Below are 22,342 nucleotides of genomic sequence, written 5' to 3'. Positions count from 1 at the left end.
CCCTTCCCCTTGTTTCCTCCATGGCCTCACAGTGTCAGAGAAGAGGCAGATGGTGTCCAAATACTAATCTAGTTCACTGATTATCATTCTGGAGAGTTCAAAAACTGTTGCTTCCTGGTATTACTACATAATACTCTTAAATACTGATGGAGCTCTGTGTCCACTACCACAGACTGCATATAAGAAGTGATCTCTCTTCTGATTCTACATGCAAATGCACAAGTAACTCATTTCCACTGCTCATCTGCTGAATTGTTAGAGAAGAATAAAATTTTGGTAGGATAAGAAGAGTAGAAGAGAAGCTGTAAAAAACATAGAGAAGATCTGAGATGAGGATGTTGTGTAGTTCCCACTTTCACTTCCACAGGGAGTGGGCTTGGTTTTAAGTGTTGAAAAAAAAATATATATATATATGTGTATGTGTATACAAACTTGCACATCTCAAATTTTATGTGCTTTGAACATATTTTTGCTCTGACATAAACTTTTCTGAGTAAATACTCTATTTATACCTGTCCCAAATAAATAATACTGGAAACTCTTACTTCTCTAAGCTTGTTTTGCTGTAGTTTTTTGAATGCTGTACTTCATATGTACTTTACTGACACTGACCTTCTATTCATTTTTCTTTTCATAGCAGTGGAAAGGACACAAGAAAGGAAACTGGAAGAGCTCCTCTTAGGAGCAGCAAGAGACGGGGAAACAGGGAAACTGACCGCCTTGGTAAGTGATTCGATCCATAATGCTAATGTAACAAAATATGACTTTGTGATTTGCATTTCAAAGACTGTGACTTTGGAATATTATTGTGTGATGATGTGCATGATGTTATATTGGTAAGGTGCTGAACCCTCAAGGATTTTCCTCTTTGTTAGAGGTTGCAAAACCAACGATTTTCAGCTTCTTTCATGATTTTAAATCCTTTAGGAAGAATTAGCTAGTTAGTTGTAAACAGCAGCATAATGGTTTATAGTCTGCTGAGATAAGCTTATTATATTATTGTGGATACCTTAATGTCATGGATGCTTAGGTTTTCACCACAGTGTGGCCTCTTTTTAATCTTGAAAGTAAGCTCTTTGTCGTTTGCATCCATTGTACTTTTTAATGGACACTCGTCTGCACAGTACAGTTTCGTGCTGGGCAGAAATTAAAAACTGTGTGTGTGTGCACATATTATAATCCCAGATGAGCAGTATGGTGGTATACCAAGGCTGTGGCAGAAACAGATCACAGGAAGACTGGAGGGTGCCTCTGGATGTGATCTAGTCCAGCTCCCGTTTGCAGAGCAGCATAAACTAGAGCAGGTTGCTCAGGACCAAATCCAGCTGGGTTTTGAAGCAGAGTCCCAGTGCTTGAACTCCCAGCTTTTGAGAGTCTTGAAGAGTGTCCTCGGAAGTAAGACATGAAGTATGGAATGGTTTCTACTTACTTAGCATCTTTAGTTATGCCTTTTCATATCAAAATTCACAAATAGGAGATTAGTATATTGAGATATTTGATGTTCTTTATTTTTCTGCCTAGAACCAGAAGTGAACACCTGTTCACAATTTACTTCGCTCTCTAATCTTTTTTTATAGCCCAAAGAGCACTTGTCTTTCTAATTCCTTGCATGGAAACTTGTTAAATTTTTGGTCATCCTTGTAATTCTTATTTGGAATTCTTGTGCTGTCCTCTTTGCAATGGGGAGAGAACCAGAGCTGTGCACAACACCTAAGATGTGAAAAAGTAGTGCATTAATGCACTGCACAGTTGTACTAATTGTACTTAATACACTGACATATGTGATCTGTTCTTGAGTCCTATAATTTTAATACTTGTTACATGTCTGCTGACTAATCCTTAAGCTGTTGTGAAAAAAAATCAGAAAAAAATGGCTTCTTACAGAAAGCTGTCATTAAAGAACTCTGCTTTCTCTCATGTGGCATATAACTATGCATGAGCACACAATTCTCCCTGTGAACATTTTAATTTCCAAGTGATTTTCTTTTTTTTTTTAATGTATTTGCTATCTTTGAGCAAATATATGTGAAGACAGCTATATATTGACTTCTAAAACTTTTCAAAGTATTGTCGTGTTTTTGACCTGGAATCAGTTTTAAGTCAATTCTTAACAGGTATTCCTTGGAATGCACTTATAACTCTATGGTGTAAACCCCTTTGGCTTTCCTACCCTTAGGTTAATACCTTTGTGCAAATTTGTGTAGCTCTTCAGAGCTGCACTTTAGCTCTAGAATTCACCATACTTTGCCTACTGATTGTTGAGGTGTTTCTGCTCCTACCTTATTTATTTTTTTTTTATTAGCAGACTATTACGATCATGAAACTTTAGCTGCTTACACCTACTTTTACTGTGACACCTAACACCAGAACATGTTATTTACTAGAAGTTATATCTTCAGCAGCTGAATCTTAACCCAAGCTCTTTAGTCTACTTCAGGCAAAGCCAGCCTGTGAGTTCTCAAAAATGTACTCTACATTTCCTGAAGTGACTGGAGAGATTTTTGTCTCAATGAGTAGATGCATGAAACTTTCTTCCAAATATTCCCTTGTGACATGGCATAAAGTGCTGAAAGCACAGGCATGTGGCTTAAAAGAAGGCAAGAAGTCGGAAGAGAAAGTAAATGTAAAACATATGGTTGGAAAGAGCTAGAGCTTAGGAGTCCTCAGGAATGCAAGTATTTAACTACAATGTTAATGAGGGTATCCTTCCACAAACTCCCTCTTTGATTTTTGTTTTCTCACCAGTTGATCTGTAAACAACAGCTATAGTAGCTTATCCCTTATAAGACTATTTCTGAAATACATATAAGGTGGTTGCTGTTGATGGTAACTTACATTGTGGCTGTGGGAATTCCATTATTATGGAGTAATTTTTCAAAGATAGCATATGGTAATGCAAATACTTAAACTGAGTTTCTCAAAAATTGTTGTCATGCACTTGTGACTCCAGTCTCTTAAGGCTGCTTATCAGTAACTTAGCCTTTCTATTAAGGCTTTCCCATCTGGCTTATGAGCTTAAGTGGCTGATAGTGCATGGAAATGGTTTGGGCTGGAAGGAACCTCTACATATCATTCAGTCCAACCCCCATGTACGCATCCAGTAGCCACATATTTGAGTAGAAGTGTAGTGGTGTTTTAGGGTAGTTATCAGTGTCATGCTTAATGACCCTTCTCTTTGAAGGGGGCAGTTTCTCAAAACATTTGTATTGTGTGCAAGTAAAACTCAGTTTGGGTTGTTTTGTTTGTTGTTTTGTTTTGTTTTTTTCCCTTGGTTACATAGCTACTTTTATCTTAATAGACTTAAGAATGCAGCAAAACTGTGTAACAGATTGCCTATACTAGGAACTCTAAATGGCCTAGGATATCTGGCATTGAGACTGGCAAGTCTGCCATCCTTCAATACAAAGTTCTTACTCTCTGAAACAGGGTGGCTGCACATTTTTTTTCTGGATTTAGCATTGACCTGGGCTAACTTCTGCACTGTGCAGAGAACAGCAGATTTTTGACAGTAGAACTGGGCAGGGCCATTCTAGCATATAAATCACTGAACTGCAATACTGGGCAACTTTCCCTGGTGCTGCAGTTGAGCAGAAAAATGTGTCCATACTGTGCAGCAGAGGTAGAAGGGGTATAGCAAGCAAAACACTGAAGTTCCTTACTCTAGCTGAATGTCTTGTTTGATTGTTGCAGTCCTTGCCCTTATCATAACACTTGCTAAATGCCCTCTTTGTTGCCAGATGTACACTGAAGCATCCTAGTTGGGAACAACTAATTTTCAAAAGAGAGAATATGGCATCTGGAGAGGGGGAGAAATTGATAAGTGAGCAGAACTTTGGTTTTTTCCAGTTAAACAAGCGCAAGCCACCTGATATCAACTGTACAGATCAGATGGGGAACACGCCCTTGCACTGTGCAGCGTACCGTGCTCATAAGCACTGTGCATTGAAACTTTTGAGAAATGGAGCAGATCCTAAAATAAAAAACAAAAATGGTGAGTACCAAATGTTACCAAATATGTTAAATGTTAAATGGAGACACAAATTCAACATCTTCTGTAAGCTGTGTTACTTATTATGCAGTATTCATGGAAAATCTTACAGTGCTTTACAAGCTTTGTGTCACTAATAAAGGAAGGCCAACAGTGACTGAATTGCCAGAGGCTGAAGAACTGTAGCAAAATACTTACTGTATGTGCTTTTATTTTCCAAGCTTCCCCATTTCTGGAAAATTTACTGACTGTCTTAACTGTGAAATGTGCCTGGCTTTTGTTTTCTTAATGCTAAACATTGAACACAGGTAACAAAAAAAGCCAGATTGAAAATGTGGCTGAGACAAAGTGACTCCTGAGAAGAAGACATCTAATGAAATCAAAAAGAGGAAAACTTGATGCAGATGTTATGCAAACTGCATTCTTGTCCTCTGTTTAAAGATGCCTATGTCTTGGGTTTTTTGAGTGTCCTAAGCTGTTTTTTTTTTTTATAGCTGGAAGCTAAAAACAAATTTAAATGAGTAAGGGAAAAGGGCTCTCTGCAGTTAGTAGAACTCTGATGAGCACTGCAGTGGCTTAAAGTTTAATATCTTCTTTTAGTCTTCTGCCCCTGGATTGATGTTGATGTTCCCCAATTCCAAGTAAGTGTAGATACTTGGAGGCCAAACTGATGGGTAAAGACTGTCAAATTATGTTAAAGTACATCTAAGTTTATTTCCATCAAATTCTCATGCCTTGTCTTGTTGCTAAACAGATCAGACTCCCCTTGATCTAGCCCAAGGTGCAGAAATGAAACTGATACTGGCAGGTAAAACTGGAAAGGTAGGAACTTTTGTATCAATTCAAAATTCCAAGGCTGTCTAGTTGAAACTATTCCTATATGAGCTTTAATTTCTGTGCAGGTTATCAACAAACCCCTGAGAAGATATGAAGGTCTCCTATGGAAGGTATGGCTTATTTCCTTTTCTAAAATAGCTTGGAAGGTTTCGAAGTATGTCAGTATGTCCTTTTTCTGTATTTCAGTGATAACTGATGAATGAAGGAATTTTTAAATAATATTTAATAATAATTTAGTCTAATACGTATAGATGAGCTGACTGAGTGGAACAGCTAGTAGATTCATGGTACCCTGATCTTAACCTCAGTCACTAAAAAAGTCTCTAATTCTTGGTAATTTTGTGGCAAAACTTCACTGTGATAAGACTTTTTTCCTTGTCTGTGTGGTGGGCAAAATGCTTTTTGTTTTTTCTTTCCTTAATAGATTACTTTGATTATCTATGACTGATACAGTGTCTTTAAGAAACTGTGACTAGTATTTTGCCATCATCTTCTGAAAATTTTAAAACTTAGCAGGAAGATGGCATTCAAAGAGTTTAAAGCTTGTTTTGCTGTGTTGTTCACACTGCAGTTGCACACTGAGCTATCTGTACTAAAAGTATTCTGTTAAGCTTTACCTGGCCTTTTTTTTTCCCCCCTTTTAGAGCTCACGATTTTTTGGTTGGAAACTCTACTGGGTAGTTCTAGAACATGGAGTGCTTTCTTGGTATCGGAGACAGTAAGTTCTGTATTTAAATTTCTGAAAAGCAATTTAAATCATTCCTGTATTCACTAAATCTCTTCTTCTTTCAAAGAGCTGATGCAGTGAATAATGATCATCGTCAGGGATGCAAGCATCTAACACAAGCTGTCTGCACGGTAGGAAGTGAAATGTGTTGTAACTACTGTGTTTTTATATTCCATTATATTCCATTCCTGGTTAATGAAAACTTCCGCTGGATTGGTAAGCCGATCTCTGTTATAAAATAGGGAGAAAGCTTGTGCTGTTGAAAGAAACACTTGTTCCTGTCCAGCAAAGTATTCTTTTATGTAAAGTGGCCATAAAGCTCCCTCACTGCTTTCTAAAGTCTTGAAGATTTAGACACACAAGGCATCCTGCAAGAGACCCGGATCGGTTTGGAGCATGTGATCTGGAATAGCGAAGGTTCCAGTTCCTCCTTAGCTGTCCCTGGCTGCTTGTGACCGATTGCATAACTTAAGCTGATCTCAGTTGAAAGACTAACCAATTTTGAAAGTGGCTTTTGGAAAACTTCCCTGATTTCTGTTACGCTTTTGGGAATCTATCTTGGAAGGGGTGAACAGAGAAAACAAAGGCTAGGTGTCACTTATAATGCCTAGGAAGATGAAGTGTTTAAGAAAAATGCATTTAAGATAATTTCCATATTTTTATAACTGCCCTATCCTAGTTTGGCACCACAAATTCTGTTAAACTGCACTTATATAAATACTCATATTGTGTGGAAAAGTGACTTGCTTTTCAGAATCTACAAATTCCTTAATGTAAACGATTTTAAACTGTTGCTGAGGTTTTATCTGAATCAAGTGGTGCAAATAAATAAAAATATAATATTTAACTATAAGAACCTCTATACTACTATTCATAACATAATTACACACTTTGGAAAACTGTTCTGACCAAGGGTTTTATAAATTACAATTACTTGAATCAAAACTAAGGCAAGAACTTCTGATTTAAATGTAATTTTTTACTTTGCTTATGCTTATTTATTTTTCTGACTTATTCATTGTACTAATTTTGTGTTTTCTCAACCTTGCTCTAGGTAAAATCTACAGACAGTTGCTTCTTTTCTGTCAGATGTTTTGATGACACTGTTCATCGTTTCAAGATTCCTAAAAATAGCCTTCCTTCTCAAACTAGAGAGGTAATAATGACTGTTTATCAAAGGCATTAAAATACAGTAACTTCTGTAATGAATAATTTGCATACTATTTGCTATGAATGCATTAGTAGCAGTGTGTTTCATATTTTGGTCATCAGGACTTGGTAGCTTAAGTGCAGATATTAAATCTTTCAGCATGGTTATAGATTAAATAGCAAAAAATTGACCCGTTGTCATTATCTCTTCTTTAAAATAAGTGCTACCTTGTTTTCCAGCTCTGTTCCCTGTTATCCAACGTGTTGTTTTTCATTCACTTCTCCATGTGGTAGATTTCTATTGCAACCTCCCTCTGTTGCCCTTTCATAGTTCATTATCCCAAACAAAAGAATGTTTAATGGTACATTCTACTCTTAACCATACTCCCAGATGACCTAATAAATTATATTTTCTGAAAAGGTGGCTCTGAAACAACAGAAAAAAAATTAGGGCTATTTGTAGTATATTCACTGTTGTACTTCTACAGGTGTACTAGGCAGAGATGGAGTTGGAGTGAAGGCAGCTGGAGTGCTGTGTCCAGTTTGGGGCTTCTCACAACAAGAGATGCAAATGTACTAAAGAGAACCTAACCTAAAAAAAATCACTTTTACTAGGAAAAGCTGAGAGAGCTGGGACTGCTCAGTCTGGAGAAGGAGAAGCTCAGGGAAGCTTGTCTGTGTATGTAAATGACTGAGGAGAGATGCAAAGAGAGACAGAGCCAGACTTTTCAGTGGTGCCTGGTGACGGGACGAGAGGCCGTGGGGACAAACTGAAGCACAGGGAATTCTCTCTGGACATGAGAAAAAAGTGTGAGGGTGACCATGCACTGGCAAAGGGGGCCCAGAGCAGTTGTGGAATCTCCATCCTTGAAGATTTTCAAAAGCCAACTGAATGTCCTGGCCAATCAGCTCTAAATGGGCCTTCTTGAGCAGAGGGGTTGGACTAGATGACCTTCAGAGGTCCCTACCAGCCTCAGCCATTCTGTGATCCAATCAACAGGAAAAGAATCTATCTCTTGGTTATGATAGTACTTGAGGTTTTGTGCAGAGAGTTTGTAATGCATAAGAAGGCAGGCTTTGTCACAGGGACTTCACTGTCTGAACAGAAACCTGAAGATGCAAAATATATTCCCTACAGCCCTTTAATTAATAAGACTTTTTTAATGTCACCTTGGATAGATGAAGGGTGGGTTACATTTGTGTTTAAGGGTTAATAAGTTAAGCCTGTGGTACTCTCCCCACAGAGTATTTCATCTGCAATACATGTTACATTTTCTATCAATGTATTTCTTGCCTGTTGAGATATCTCATTTTACTAATGACTATTTTATTTATATCAAGAGAAAATTTTGTTAGTCTGTTTACATGATACTGTGTTTTGGGGATGACCTTTGAAATGTTTATTAACTCTGTTTTTTCCTTTCCAGAGTTGGCTGGAAGCAATAGAAGACCACTCTGCATATAGCACTCATTACTGCACACAGGAACAGCTGAGCAGTGATGATGAAGATGATGCAGTATCTGTTACAGACCTACAGGACACTCTGAAAGTATGTAATAAATACTTGGATCGTGTGTCTGGCCAGTTAAGATCAGTATTGCTTTGTGTTGAGATACTTCAATATCCCTTTGACTAAAAGTGATGATTCCTCCCAAGGATACATAAATGCTGCCTGTGTTTGCATTGCTTGCTGTCATGTATTCCTGCTCAGACTGTGTGGCTAAAATGACATGTTTATCATAGCTGCAGGCTGTGATTTCACTTCTGCCAGCACTACTGTAAGATAGAAAGCTGCTTCAGTGTTTCAGCCAGGAGAGGGAGCCTTGTGTACTGTACTTGTTATCCTCCAGACTCAGTCACCAAAGCTAACCCACATCGAGCTCTGCCTCTACAGAACAGGCGATGAAGTGCTTTAGAAATGATTTTTTTATCACCTCAGATGCATTTTACAGTGACTGCTCATCCCTGCAATGGAAATTAGTAGTCTTTGGTAATTCTAGCATTCAGCCTGTGATTCTTGCTTTTTGCTACACATGTACTGCTAAAACCTTCTGTTTTAAGGGAAAGTTGATGCTGCAGTGCAAATATCTTCTTGTGGCTAAACTCCAAGAGGCTTGTACCATTCCTTTTAGTACAGGAACTTAAAGTAGTTTATGGCACAGCAGAGGTGAGAGGATGACTGGCACTGGCAGTCCCTAGCAACCTACAGAGGATGGTATTATTTAAGAGATAACAGAGCACTTGAAACCCAGAGGACCAACTGCATCCTGGGCCACATCAAAAGCAGAGTGGCCAGCAGGGCAAGGGAGGTGATGAGGTGATTCTGTCCCCCTCTTCTGCCTTCATGAGACCCCACCTGGAGTGCTGCATCCAGCTCTGGGTCCTCAGCACAAGAAAGATGTGAACATGTTAGAGCAGGTCCAGAGGAGGGCCACAAAGGTGATCACCAGGAATGAATGAACACCTCTCCTTTGAAGACAGGCTGAGAGAGCTGGAGAAGCAAAGGCTTCAGGGAGACCTCACTGTGGCCTTCCAATTCTTAAAGGTGGCTTATGAAAGAGAGGAGTTTCTTTTTACACAGGCCAACTGTAGATGTAGTTGTGGTAGGATAAGTGGGAAGAGGAGAGATTTTGTTTAGATATTGGGAAGAAATTCTTTACTCAGAGGGTGGTGAGGCACTGGAACAGGTTGCCCAGAGAAGCTGTGGGTGCCCTATCCCTGGAGGTCTTCAAGGCCAGGCTGGATGGGGCTCTGTGCAACCTGGGAAGATGGAAGGTGTGGTTGGCCAGGGGCTGGAACTAGTTGATCTTTAAGGTCCCTTCCAACCCAAGCTATTCTATGGTTTTATGATAACTGTCTTCATGTTTAAATGCGGGCTTGGAACCCTCATTGAATCTTGGGGTTGGTTTCTGCATGTCACTATACTTGCCATTCAGCAGTTAATCTATGAATGTGCTTATTTTGTCCTTAAGTTTCTCAAAGAACAAGGATTTACTCTTCCCAGGTTTTTAAGCTGCTCAATAAAGAATGAGGGAAAGAGCAAAAGTGGCACATGCAACAAAGCTTTGGGGTTAATTTGCTACATTAAATTAAATGAAATCTGGCCAGTGATAAAATGTTCATAAATATTTTGCTTGTGTGTCTTTGAAGGTAGTTTAAGTAATTTGTTTCAGTTTTTATATATCAATTTCTGGACTGGGAATCTTTTTGTTAAGATTTAATACTGTCCAAATTTTAAAATTTCAGTATAGTAAAGAAAGTAAACATACACTTTCCGTAGAACAAGGCACTTCTGATCTAGCTATCCTTGTTGTCTTTCAGAAAGCACAAACATGCCAACAAAGACTCAGTAAAGAGGTTTCAGACTTCCTTGCAATGGTTAAATCTTTGGATGCTACAAAAGGTAAAGCTTATTCATTTAAAATGTAGTTTGTTACCAAGCAACTATTTTTTTCTTTTTAACAGGATGCTTTTATTTCCCCAAAATCAAATTTTCAGGGGCTTGTAAATAGAGGACAATTTTCCCCATGAAAGAAGATTCAAATAAAGTAGCATTATAGTAATTGCTAACAATTAAGATTTCAGATTTGAAGAAACAACTAAGAAGTATGCTGATTGGAAGAAATTTTATTAGCAGCTGTAAATGCAGTGAAACTGCCTCTAGCTATAGTCCTTATTGGGTAGTATTGTAAAAATATAACACAGGAGTCCGCCTTCAGAAACAAAATTTTAAAAATCTGTAGTTGGTAGCTTATTGTAGTGCATAAGTGTCTCCTCACGGGTACAAAGAGCAGTGAAATCACAAAACTATACAGAGAACTGGAGGCATGGTATGATGGGACATATTCCACAGATTTTGCCATGACTTTTATGCCAGATTTGAACCCCTCAGGTTTCATTTGATGTTATAATTCTTAACATGTACCTGGATTTTTGCAGCATAACTGCTAAAATGTATCACAGGCATCAAGAACCTAGAGATTTTTAGTTGTTTTATTAAATGCCTTAAACATGTACAGAAGCTGTTCATGTATTAAACACACAAAGGAGTTCTGAAAGAACATCTGACTGTTGGTCCTTTGGGTCTGAGTCCTAGTTATATATTGTGACTAAAATTATGAAGCTCAGATTAGAGAACAAGTTGTTTGTCTATACAGATCCCTAGTCTGTAGTAGAATATCAAGTTTTGAGAAGAAAAAAGTTCTTCTTTCATCCCTGTGCCTTTCCAAAAGGAGGCTAAAATACAGCCTTTTCTCCACAGGCTACTGTGGTAAGTTACTCTGTGATGTTACCCTGTCCTTTTCATAAACCAAATTTTTACCAAATTTTTATTTCACAAGGTAAAGAGGCATTTCATAATGTATATCAGTGTCTTATTGTGAAGCTTTTGTAATTACTATTACAGTAAAACTGATTTTTTCACAAAAAAACACAGTTTGAAAATTAGTATAAGGTGGATAAATTCGCTCTGGTAATTACAGAGGCAGTTTCCCTTACTCCACAGTGCTGACCTGAAAAACCAGCGAGGTTCTTTTTTAAACAAGAAAAACATTTTTAAAAAGGAAATGCACAGCTTAAACAACCAATACCCATAGTAACATACAAAGAGGTACTATCTCATTCCTAGAAACTGCTGGTCTTGGCTAGTAGCAGTAATAAGTTCCTGTTTTCCTTCCAGTGAATGTTTGTAACTTGCTAGGTCAATGAATTGGTTCTGGGTTCATGTGTAACTTCAATAGGTCACAACAGAGATAGCTGCTCTAGTTCTCCTGTTGATTTTTATTTTTAAAGCATTTGAGTCCTCTGGCTCCAGAAGAATGTAAATTTCTGAGTTAGAACCCCTTCTGTGTATAGGGTTCCCTAAAAACGTTTGAGTAATATAAAAATGGCTATGTTGGCACCTGATATTTAAAATTCTCTCCTTAACTGTTTGAACATGCTACTCTGAGTCCAGTTATCTTTGAGACTTATGCATCTTGAATATTACAAATAAAGATGTCTCCTGCACTCAGAGTACTGCCCCTCCTAGAGGCACTAGCTGTTCCTGGAAGCTGCTGTAAGAGTCAATTTGAGTCACTGGTGAGCTCTGGTATCAGAGACCACAATTAGTGTGTAGATATGTACTGCATCTTGTCCTGAATAAGCAGTATAAGTTCAGAAATAAGGTCAAGTGCTGTCACTGATGGACCTCTTAATCTTTAGTGGTGTGACATCACCTTGAAGCACCTGTGTTACTAAATGGTTCAACTTATCCTGGAGTCTGCAGGCTAAATGTTGTAATAATTTTAATTGCAACAACTATGCTTCCTGAGAAAATGGCTTACTTGATTTCCGAGGAATTGCTGCACATCACAAAACTTCACAGATTGACGCAAATATCATTTCTACCATCTGAGTTGTCATGATTTCCTACTGGTTCTAGACATGCAGTCCCTTCTGTAAATGGTCATAGAAGTCAGGATGTGAGGTAGCAAGCTGTACTACTTATACATCAGATGAGTCCATGAAAATAAGATCTTCCCCTTTAATTGTTCAGTGTGCTTGTAGTTACAAGTCCATCTACTTTTTTCAAACCTAAATTTACAGCTGCACTGAGCACTGTGTGCTCTTTCTCTTCTAAATAATACATGGCAGAAGACAAAAAATATCTACATTTTACACTTTTATTTATATTAAACCAGTGCAGAATCCTTTTTATTTAAGTTCTGTCACCCTGAACCTTTAAAATCTAGAAAGTAAAACGATATTGTTGTTAGTCCCTTTTCCACTGTCCTGCTGCCATGGCTTACTGCCTCTGCTTTCTAAGCCATGCTGAAAGAGAAACTTGATCTATTCATGTGCCTCTTATACCACTACTAGGGAAAGGGTGCAAAAAAAAAAAAGCCCTCCCACAGATCTTGCAATGCACCAGCCTTCCTGTAGCATGTGAATATTATGTCTGTATTACTTAGAGGAAAAAATAATTAAAAGAATTCTGTAGTTTACAATGCCCTTCTAACATTACTAATATTTTTGTGCTTACAGGAATATCTTCTCCTCTCCTGCAGAAAGTTGATGTGGTCTCTGAAGTATCCCAGGAAACATGTGAGGCTCTGGCTGAGTGCCTCAACCTATTCACAAAGCAAGAAGGGGTATGTATTGTGCTGCGTGGGTCTATGAATGGTTGAACAGCTTAGCATATTTGGCTAGTTCCCTGCTTACCTGTTACAAAAATAAATACACAAACCCATACAACTTCATGTTGCTGGTAAAATGTCCTTTTGCATGCTGAATGGGACTAAAATTCATTTTTCTAGAGAAAGAGTAGGTATATGCATTGGCAAAAGGATGCCTTAGTATTTGGGTGTTCAGAAAAGAGACATTTTGTGTTACAAGCTACTGCTTGCAATGTTCAAACTGAATGCTTGAATTCAATAAAGCTGTTGCTTTGCTGGTTTGAAGGTCAAAATATTGAGAAAATTAGGTTCTGGTTTGTTTTTGTTTTTTTTTTTTAATTTATTTTTACTAGCTAACTGAAGTGTTGAACAATATTGCTTCTGAATTTGTTTTGTAGGCCATGTGCTTAGTGGGTGTGCAAATGCTATTTGTTGAACTTCTGGGTTTCCCAGTAACAAATATCTTGTATAGTGTTAAACATAATGCAAACACTTCAATTTGGGAATATATGTCAAATTCACTAATTCCTAGAGTAGGAGAGCTGGTATTTTTCTTCTTTCTTGAAGATGCCCTGGTACCATGGAATAAACTTGTCTTCCTATGCTGTGGTAACTATAATCCCTGGGTTAGGCTCTTACTCTACTGTCATCAGTAAACCATGTTTCAAAATGAGGTTTATGTTGGTGCTGTTAGTCTTCCAGTTATTTAACAGTGAGCTACAAACACTGGTTCCATTGTCTAGGTTTGGTTTTTTTCCATTCCTTTCTGAGTCCTTTGTCTCCAGTCACGAGTCTTTTAGACTTACTTAAGTTCTAGCAGAGTGGAACAAGCACTGCTTTTTTTTTTTTTTTTTTTTTTTTTTTTTTTTTTTTTTTTACATTGAGTTTTTTCCTTAAGAAAGTCTGATATTAAAGTTGCCAGCTTCATTTGGGGATGAGGGAGAAATTGTTACAACAGTGGGTGTATAGTGTTAGTTAGTATTCTTTAATTGTGTTGGCATCTTGCTTCAAGCCAGACTAAAATAGCTTTCCAGAGTGGAGTATGGCAAAACATATGGTGAAATTGTAATTTCACCTTACTTGAACTTGAATAGTCTCAGTAGGTGTAATAGGGGCCTTATTTCAATCTGGAAGCACATAGATTTGGGTACAGAGGGATAGGCTGAGGTGTGAACTTGATTTTCCAGCATAGCTAGTGAAATCAGTTGGTCATGACAGGGAGAAGATGTGATCCTGCAGAGTTTTATGTCCTGTTATTTTTAAACTTCAAACCACTGAGTTCGGGAATATAGTGCAGGCTGTTAAAGATACCACAATCTCTTCCTAAGACTTGCAGCTTTCCAAGAAGCTACACTCATTGATCATTACTGTTCTTAAACCCACAGAATGTGGCTTTGTTGTCCTTTATAAGTCAGGGCCCTGTTCTTTGCTGTTCAGTGTTGATTTCTGGACTGTTATTTCGTTGGCATTTGGAAAGCAGTATATACAACCTTGCAACCCTATTGTGCGCGTCCCACGAAATCTGGTTATCTCTAGAATTAATGTTTCCTCAAGCCTGGTGCTTTTTTATCTTTCCTCTTTAAGGAGAATACTTTTCCCCTCTAATTTAAATTGTCAGCATACCAGAAGCCACTGCTTGACTAATGAGGAGAGGCTCCTCACTTCAGTAGGGATAACCACAGCGAACGCACTTTTGGCTCTCTAGAGAAAACTTTATTTAGTGTTACTTATCACTGCGCTTTGGCAATTGTAGCATCATCGCGCAGTCTGCAGATGAAACTGCTAACGCAGCGCTAACATAGACAGCTTCAGCCCGTCTTGCGCTAGGAATGCTGCATGAGCGTGGTCGCTCCATCTGTCCGCGGCTTCTCCTTGCGCTCGGTGCCGCCGTGCGGGGCCCGGTGTGTCTGTGCGGGGCCGGGAGAGGCGGGAGCGGCTCTGACGCCGCAGAGCGGGGACCGGGGGGCGGGGGGAGCTGCCAAAAATAACCCGATGCGGCGAGGCTCCGTTCGGGGCGGCCCCGGAGGGCTCGGGAAGGCGCACAGCCCGCGGGGAGAGCGCCGGGCAGCGCCCCTGCCTGGGCGGCGGGAGGGGCGGGCGCGCTCCGTCCTGTCAGGCCATTTTTAGCCGGGCTCCGTGGCCGCCCCGCCGCTTCGGGCTGGTTTCCTCCTCCTGCTGCTCCTCCTGCTCCTCCTGCGCCGCCGCCCCGCGGCCGAGGGAGCCCGAGGGAGGCCGGCGGGAGCGGCGCTGAGCGGAGCCGCGCCCCGGCCGTGCGGGGCTGCCGCGCCTCCCCCGCCCCGCCCCGCCCGGAGCCCGCGGTGGGCGCTGCAGGGCGAGGGGCCGCCCGCGGTGGGCGCTGCAGGGCGAGGGGCCGCCCCCGGTGTGTGCCCGCCCCGCTGGTGCTGCCGCCAGCCCCGCGCTCCCCTCGGAACGGCGCCGCCCGAAATCCTCCCGCGGTACGTAGCCTTCGTGGCGGGCTGGGGGATGCTGCTTCTGGCTCCGCTTCCTCCTTGACATTGGGATTGAACCCCTCGGTGTCAAGCGGATGCGAGCGCGGATACTTTTTGCTAAATAGTTAAAACATGTGAGGGCGACAGGGAATGTGACTTGGTTGCTTTAATCTGGGTATTTACCGGGGCGTTGGTGCCGGAGCCAGCCAGCACAACTTGAAACGTTTTCTGCAGTGACTTTGGCACAAGGTTAGTAGAGCAGGATTTGCCTTGGACTGTTTCTACCGAATCTCAGAACCTACATCCCTAAAGCAGTTTGATTCTAGTAGTTTTTGTGTTCTCAGTTATTTTATGTAGTTGTAGGAGGAGTTGAACTTAAGGTTCTTTTCATGCTATTCTCTCTGCTAGATTTCCTGAATGGGTTTAAAATTCATCTCTAGTACTTGACCTACCTGTACTGAAGCTGTTTGAAATTGATAGAAAAAACTATTTATTTAAAGAAATCGGCTTTTTCCTTTTTTTACCCTGCTTCTTCACTAACCAGTGCTTAGGTCAAGTGTGTAGATGAGTATCTTGAGTTTAACTCTCTTAAGTTTCACTTTTACCATTAAGGGATATATGTAACAGCAAATTAAGAGCTCCTATTGCATGAGTGTAGAACGGATAGCAGTTGTAAGCTGGTTTCATTTGTAGTCTGTTTGTGGCTTTGATCTTCAGCCTTTGCAGATGTTGTCATTCTTCCTAGTTTGCTTTTGTCTTAAAAACAGGACCTGTTTACGAGCTGGTGAAAAGCCTTAGTTGTTGAAATAAGGAATTCAGGAAAGATTTCTTCACTTTTTGCACTAAATGAGTTGTATATTTCAGCTATGAAAAATTTGTCATGACAAATTAAGCTTGTTACTTCTACAGAAGCTTTTTAATATCAAAATACTGTGGACCATAGTCCTTGAACTTAGTTATGTTTGCCATGGCGTAATGCGCTATCTGTTATATGTACATCCTGTAAATAAAAAATGTGCACACAGTTCAGCTGGTAAATGCCAATCTCTGGAAGTTCAGTGCACTGCCTTAGTTTATTTCAGATTTCTTGGAAACATTAATGAATGTCTGAAGGTTATATGCGTCTGTGTGTGTTCTTCTGAGAGAATGCTTGCGTGCTCTTTGGCATACAAATAGTTGTCTTTAATATATTTCTGATTTGTCTTCTGTGAGACAAGTGTGAGCATGGCTGTTATCCCTTAAACCTCCTTCCCACCTTACTGTAATGTGAATGAAGAAGGTGCCTGTAGGCTATGTCCAGATGACTCTGTAATGAGAATTTTATTATCTGTTTCTTTGTGGGGGTGCAGGTGGGGAGAGCAGTGATGAGACTCTGCAGTCAAGGGAGAAATGCTGATAAATGCACCCTATACAAATCTGCTAGAAAAGTCCTGGTATTCATCAGCAGTCCTTTTCTTCCACCTGGCAGTATCATCAGCTACATTAACCTCTATAAGGTCTTGGGAGCTTCTGATGTGTGGGAGGGAGAGATGAGAGGGGTGAGGGACTCAAAATCAGAGAAGCTAAAAAAGAGGTTAATGATAGGATTTCTGAGTTAGGCCTAATAACGGGATCATATATTGGCTGGCTGCTGAACTAGACCAAGAGCAATAGAGTCCATAGTCCCTCAGTGCCTTTATTTATTTTATCTTTTCTCTTTGTGTTTAGAAACACGTGACAGCCCTATTTTTTTAAATTTTATTTTTATTCCTTTCAGTCATCGGAGCACAGCAGAATTACTGTTGTCCATTCTGTTCAGCTCTTGCTGAAAGTAGCCCAGATTGCGGGAAAACCTCCGTGTGTCAAGGCCTTTAGGCAATGCCCTGAACAACAGGAATGCTGTTCAGGTTGTATGCTTGTGGAAAGGAGAACAGTTTTCAGACAGTTGTTGATTGGACTGAACAAGCAAGGGCTTTTCAGTGGTGAGAGAATCGAGGTGTACCTACATCAAGAAAACCTTTATTGGCTCTTGGTCAGTTACTGACTCGAACCTGTTTCTTTCCTTCTCCTCCAAATGAGTGGAAATGTACTAGAAATACCTCGTGCAGATTGAATCTTGTTTGAAAGTAACAAGTTATTGGAAGGTTCTCTCTTCATGCTCAGATGGGCTCCCTAGTAAAGACTGGTATTTTTCCCTTAAGCAGAGGAGCGTAGGATATAAAGTGTTGTGGAATGTTGTATAGGCAGGATGTATAAGAGAATAAAGCTACCGACGGGAAAAGTAATTTGATTTTTTTCTCCTGCTAGAATGTTGACAGTTCTACACATGCCTTGATAATTCTTGTTGTACTAATTTTTGAGTTCTGTATATACACGTCTTTCATCTGGGCTAAAGCTCTATAGTGAAGATATTAAAGTTGGAGTAACTTAATAGTGAGATGTTTGTGGATGGCATAGTGTTCTTCCTCTGAAAGCATTTTTTTTTCTACCAGGTTACTGCAGCCTTGCAGGTATAAAGCTAACTACAGGTCTGTGGAGACAATGTCCTTACCACCAGAGGCAGGAGTTTAGCAAGTCCAAAGTATTTCAGAGGTAGGGGAGTTAGAAAATGTAACTTCTTTTTTCTGAGATTTCCCTAGAGCAGCCAAGATTCAATAGGTCACCAGAGTGGGAAGTGGAACTAAGCAGCAGTCCAGACAGAACCTTTTTAAAATAAGAAATACTGTGTTTCCATTCAGGGGAAAGATAAGTAAATATTACTGCTGTTCTTTTATGAAGAGTATTATGTGTGTTGACAGAGTGCTTTTCTTGAAGCACTTGATAGGTTTTCAAGCAGTTGATAAAATCCGTAGTCAAGTGCTGTATTTGGAAAGGCTTCTGGGTGAAAGATGGTTATGGCTTACAGAAGGACACTCAGATATTACTACAGAGTAAAAGGCAAGTGCTTCTGGTCTTTCTAGTACTGCAGGGTCCCAACTCTGGAGATTTTTTTTTTTTTTTTTTTTTTTTTTTTTTTTTTTTTTTTTTTTTTTTTGTGGTTTTGCGGTTTTTCTTGTTTTCTTATTTATTTGTTTTCTTCAAGATTGCTGATACAACATATCACCAGCTACAAGGAAGGAGGTGACTTTGAAGTGTACAAAGTGACACACTGACTTCTAGTGACAGGGAAACTCTTACTGACCTGTACCTCAAAGAGCTTGCATGGAAGCTGGTCAGACAGCCTGTCTGAAGGCATTCTCTGCTCCTCACTGTGTAGCCCAGCTGGGGGCCCACTGCTAACCTGTTCCTGCACTTTCCACAGTGGGTTAATGCTTATTCAAAGCTTGCCCTGTAGATGTGTTTTTTGTTGGCGGTTGTTGTTAAGCAGCCTTGTGTAAACTAACTTGGAATCCATTCATGGGCCTCTGGGGAAACACAGTGTAAAAACATACTGGTTTGAAATGAGACTCCTCCTTAATGTGCTTCTGCAGCTCCCGCTCTGAGGTTTACTTCTAAGGTCTTGTCTACCACTTGTTTGAGTACTTATTTTTTAATGTTGAGAAAACAGTCTTAGCTGAGGCTGCAGGAGGAGAAAACCCAAGCAGCAATCAAATTTAATGGAATAGTTCTTGATAGAGTAAGCTTCTCAATATGAATTAGGAATTCTGTTTTCTATGAATGTATTTGCAAAATTACGCTCTTGTCTTCAAGCTGATGGAGACAAAGAGAAAAAGAAATGTATAAGACAGTTATTTTCTCTAAACGTTTTCACTACTTAGTGCTGTGAGAATATTGTTTATTTTCCTCTCATGCTTGGAAAACAAACTGGAGTGAGAAGGATGCACACTTTTATTCTTCTGATGTCATTGTGATGTCATCATGGCATGTAAAACTGATCAGCTTATTTTCCATTTTCTGACTTAATGTACCTGATGTGTTTTGGAAGAATGGTTGAACAGCAGAGTTCTAAAACTTGTCTCCCAGCTAGCCAGTGTATTGTCAGCTAAGCACTGGTAACATTTCAGGAAAAAAAAAAACTGAAGCCACAAAAAAACAGGATATAAAGGCTGAACCTATATACAGCCTACCACCATACCTGTTTACTTTGCTGGGATTTTGCATGCAAATGTGTGAGATAATTGACTGCAGTCACAGTCTGGCTGAGTTGGTCTGGTTTTGTGTCTCAGCTGCATAAAACATCAAAACACCAAACTGGATAACTGTGGTCATGCACAATATACTCTGAAGGTGTATTGTTCTTCTTGACCTCCCTTTCTTGAAACGTAATTTATGAAAAATTACTATATAAGAAAATGAGGCCTCTTGTTCTATGTAAGTCTGATAAAAGCTATTTTATGAGAGTAATAATTAAAAAAAAAATTTGTTCACATATGAAAAATAAATTTCATGTAGCCTATTCAGTACTGGATATTAACACATGCTTTTAGGCGAGACAGAATATTTAACTTTTTATTATACATGTATGTTTTAAAGGCAGTGGTTTTGGGCAGTGTAAGTAACTTAAGGCTTTGTGCCACTTAACAGTTGTTCAGTCATCTTAAATTTGTCATGTGGTGGTATTTTAGTATATTTTAGTTTTATTTGCTTCCTTAAACATCAGCGATACCAGATCTCTTGCCTTATAGGCTAGTAAGTTCTCCATGTGTAGCCTTTCCTTGAATAAAGGAGATTGACTGAGTCTAAACTACTTTTCTGCTGTTCTTTCTGGGTTTTTTAGTTGGCTTATTTTAGTCTCTTCTGGTTCCATGAAACACAGGGGTCTTCTAGCTATGAAGAAAAGAATGGATGATTTCTATTTAGTGTTTATGGAAGGATGCGTTGTCCATTGTGTTTTTTGTTTTTTAACCTAAACTCCACCAGGTCCCAGTCATGGTGTTTCAACCAGAACTTCTTTTTGCACTTTATTTTTTATTCTGTCTTATTAGAGCTGATACCATTTTTATCATCAAGATAAGCAATTGTGGAATTTGACCTCTTGTCTGTTTTTTTTTATCTCTTGACCGAATGTGTACTTGTTGGCCTCCCTTTCTCCACCCCCATAGAAAGCCAGTGACTTTAAAAGTTTAATTTGTTTTAATATTAGCATTCAGAAGTGTGTTATCTCTGCTTGCTCTGCTGCCCAGTGATGAAATGCCTTAGTATAATGCTAGCTGCTGAGTCACTGACGATATCACCAGAATTGGTAAATGGACTGTGTTCAGAAAGTATTTACACCCTGAGAGTAAATCACTGGTGTTGTAGTTTTCCTTGAAGGTACAGGCCATTCCTGTTCATAAAGGAAACTCTTTCTCTATATTGCTTATATTGTTCTTAATGTCACTCTACTTGAAATGCAGCAATAATACACTTTAATAATAAATGCTTTCAGTGTTATGTACAATGGGAAATACAGGCCTATGCTATCAAGGTTGGCTGATTAGCACACACAAAACAAATTATGCTCCATTTATAATGTTACTGCAAAGAAATGGTGAGGAAGAGTTCCTCTTACAAACAGTGTATCCATTTGTTACGAACATCCTAAAGAGTGCAGTATAAAAAGGATGCCTGGCTTTCTAAGCATAGCCCTCATCTAAATAGCTTGTCTTTGAGAGTGACATCTGTGATGTGCTTGCTTTGCTTGCAGAGCTTCTTGTTAAGCCATTTGTAAGGTAAATGTGGACTCAGTGTTTTTGAATAGGAATGTTTTCTCTCCTCTCATGCTTGTCAGGGCTACATTATTAATGTTAAAATGTGGACATCAATGCAATAACTCTTGGATCCATAGGTATGGTAGGAGACTTTGAGAATGGCTTTAGAGCATGCCTATTTGAAGGGGGTCTGCAGTATACCTTCATAATGTAGGGGTACTTTTTAACATAGAAGTAGATTGCAGACTTTTTCATCTGTTTCAGAGAGTTTTGTGTTGCCAAAGCTACATTGCTTCCACAACAAAATCTTGTTCAAATATGTTTGATCTTTAAATAGGAATACAGCTTCTTATTAATCTTGAAATATAATAGTGTCACTACTACACACCCCTATTTTTGAGTCAAGAACTATGGTGGGATAAAGGGTAGAGGGAACAAAACTACTCTCATCTTGTCTGGAAATATTCAATGTAATTGATCAGAATATCAGCCTCTAGGCCTTGTGCAGAGCTATAGTAGCAGAAAAGCATCTGCAGGAACTAGGTGGGTTTGACCTGATAAACATAAATTGATGGAACACCCATAAACAAGGCTTTTATCATTGTGAAGAAAAATCTTGAGTTGTCAAGATAATAGTATATCTCTTCTAAGTAATGTGGTAATCCATGTATGTCAGTAGTTCATACCTTTCTGGAAATGCCAAGATTATTAATTGTGACTGTATCCTGTGCTATGCATCCAAATTGGATTGTGTGTTTTTCCAGTGAGACACCTTGCTGCAAGGTCAGACAAATCAAATTGAGGTTAAAATGAGCTGTCTGAGTCTTTCAGCTGGAAACCTTAGACAGCAGGCATCTGTGCCTATGGATAGCAGAAATCTAGTTTTGTCTGACCTGTATCTCCTCCACCTCTGAATGGACAATTCTGGGCTAAGGCCTAAACCCTAATTTCAGAGAAAAAAAATGAAAATGTTTGAGATTGGAAGGCACCTCTGGAGGTCCTCTGGTCGATGCCTCTTGCTTAGGCAAGGCCACCTGGAGCTGGTTGTTCAGGACCATGTTCAGATGGTTTTTGAATGTCTCCAAGGATAAAGGCTTTGTAACCTCTGTGAGCAGCCTGTGTCAGTGCTGTCACCACCACACTGAAAAAATGCTTCTTGACAATCAAAGGGGATTTCCTGCCTTTCAGCTTATACCAATTCCTTTCTGTCCTGCCACTGGGCACTACTGAGAAGGGCCAGGCTCCAGCTGTCTTTGCATCCTCCCTTTAGGTATTTATATAGGTGAGATTTGCCCTGAGCCCGCTCTTCTCTAATTTGAACAATGCTTAGACATACTTAAGGGGCGGGCCAGTACAGTAGTGTTAGAAAGTTTCAAGGAACTATGTGTCAAAGATCAGCTGATAATATGTGGTCAGTGCTTTTTAC

At 39.5% G+C, this 22,342-nt stretch overlaps 1 protein-coding gene across 3 annotated transcripts in view; it reads left to right on the top strand.

Annotated features, from left to right (window-relative positions):
- Nucleotides 1–22,342, top strand: part of OSBPL1A (oxysterol binding protein like 1A) — a 75,758-nt gene that overhangs the window by 13,669 nt on the left and 39,747 nt on the right. The window contains exons 6-15 of one of the 3 annotated variants that reach the window (XM_083869604.1): nt 638–723; nt 3,847–3,991; nt 4,743–4,810; nt 4,891–4,935; nt 5,470–5,543; nt 5,620–5,683; nt 6,607–6,708; nt 8,129–8,251; nt 10,024–10,105; nt 12,727–12,833. In XM_083869604.1, coding sequence (XP_083725730.1) covers nt 638–723; nt 3,847–3,991; nt 4,743–4,810; nt 4,891–4,935; nt 5,470–5,543; nt 5,620–5,683; nt 6,607–6,708; nt 8,129–8,251; nt 10,024–10,105; nt 12,727–12,833 — 896 coding nt within the window. Of the gene's footprint in view, nt 1–637; nt 724–3,846; nt 3,992–4,742; nt 4,811–4,890; nt 4,936–5,469; nt 5,544–5,619; nt 5,684–6,606; nt 6,709–8,128; nt 8,252–10,023; nt 10,106–12,726; nt 12,834–15,268; nt 15,314–15,348; nt 15,557–22,342 lie in introns of those variants that run through there. The other 2 variants (XM_083869607.1, XM_083869605.1) reach the window with 2 other exon arrangements.

Source organism: Zosterops lateralis (genome assembly GCF_965231275.1).
Source record: "Zosterops lateralis genome assembly, chromosome: 1".
Lineage (NCBI taxonomy): Eukaryota > Metazoa > Chordata > Aves > Passeriformes > Zosteropidae > Zosterops > Zosterops lateralis.
This window is presented reverse-complemented; position numbering and strand designations above follow the sequence as displayed.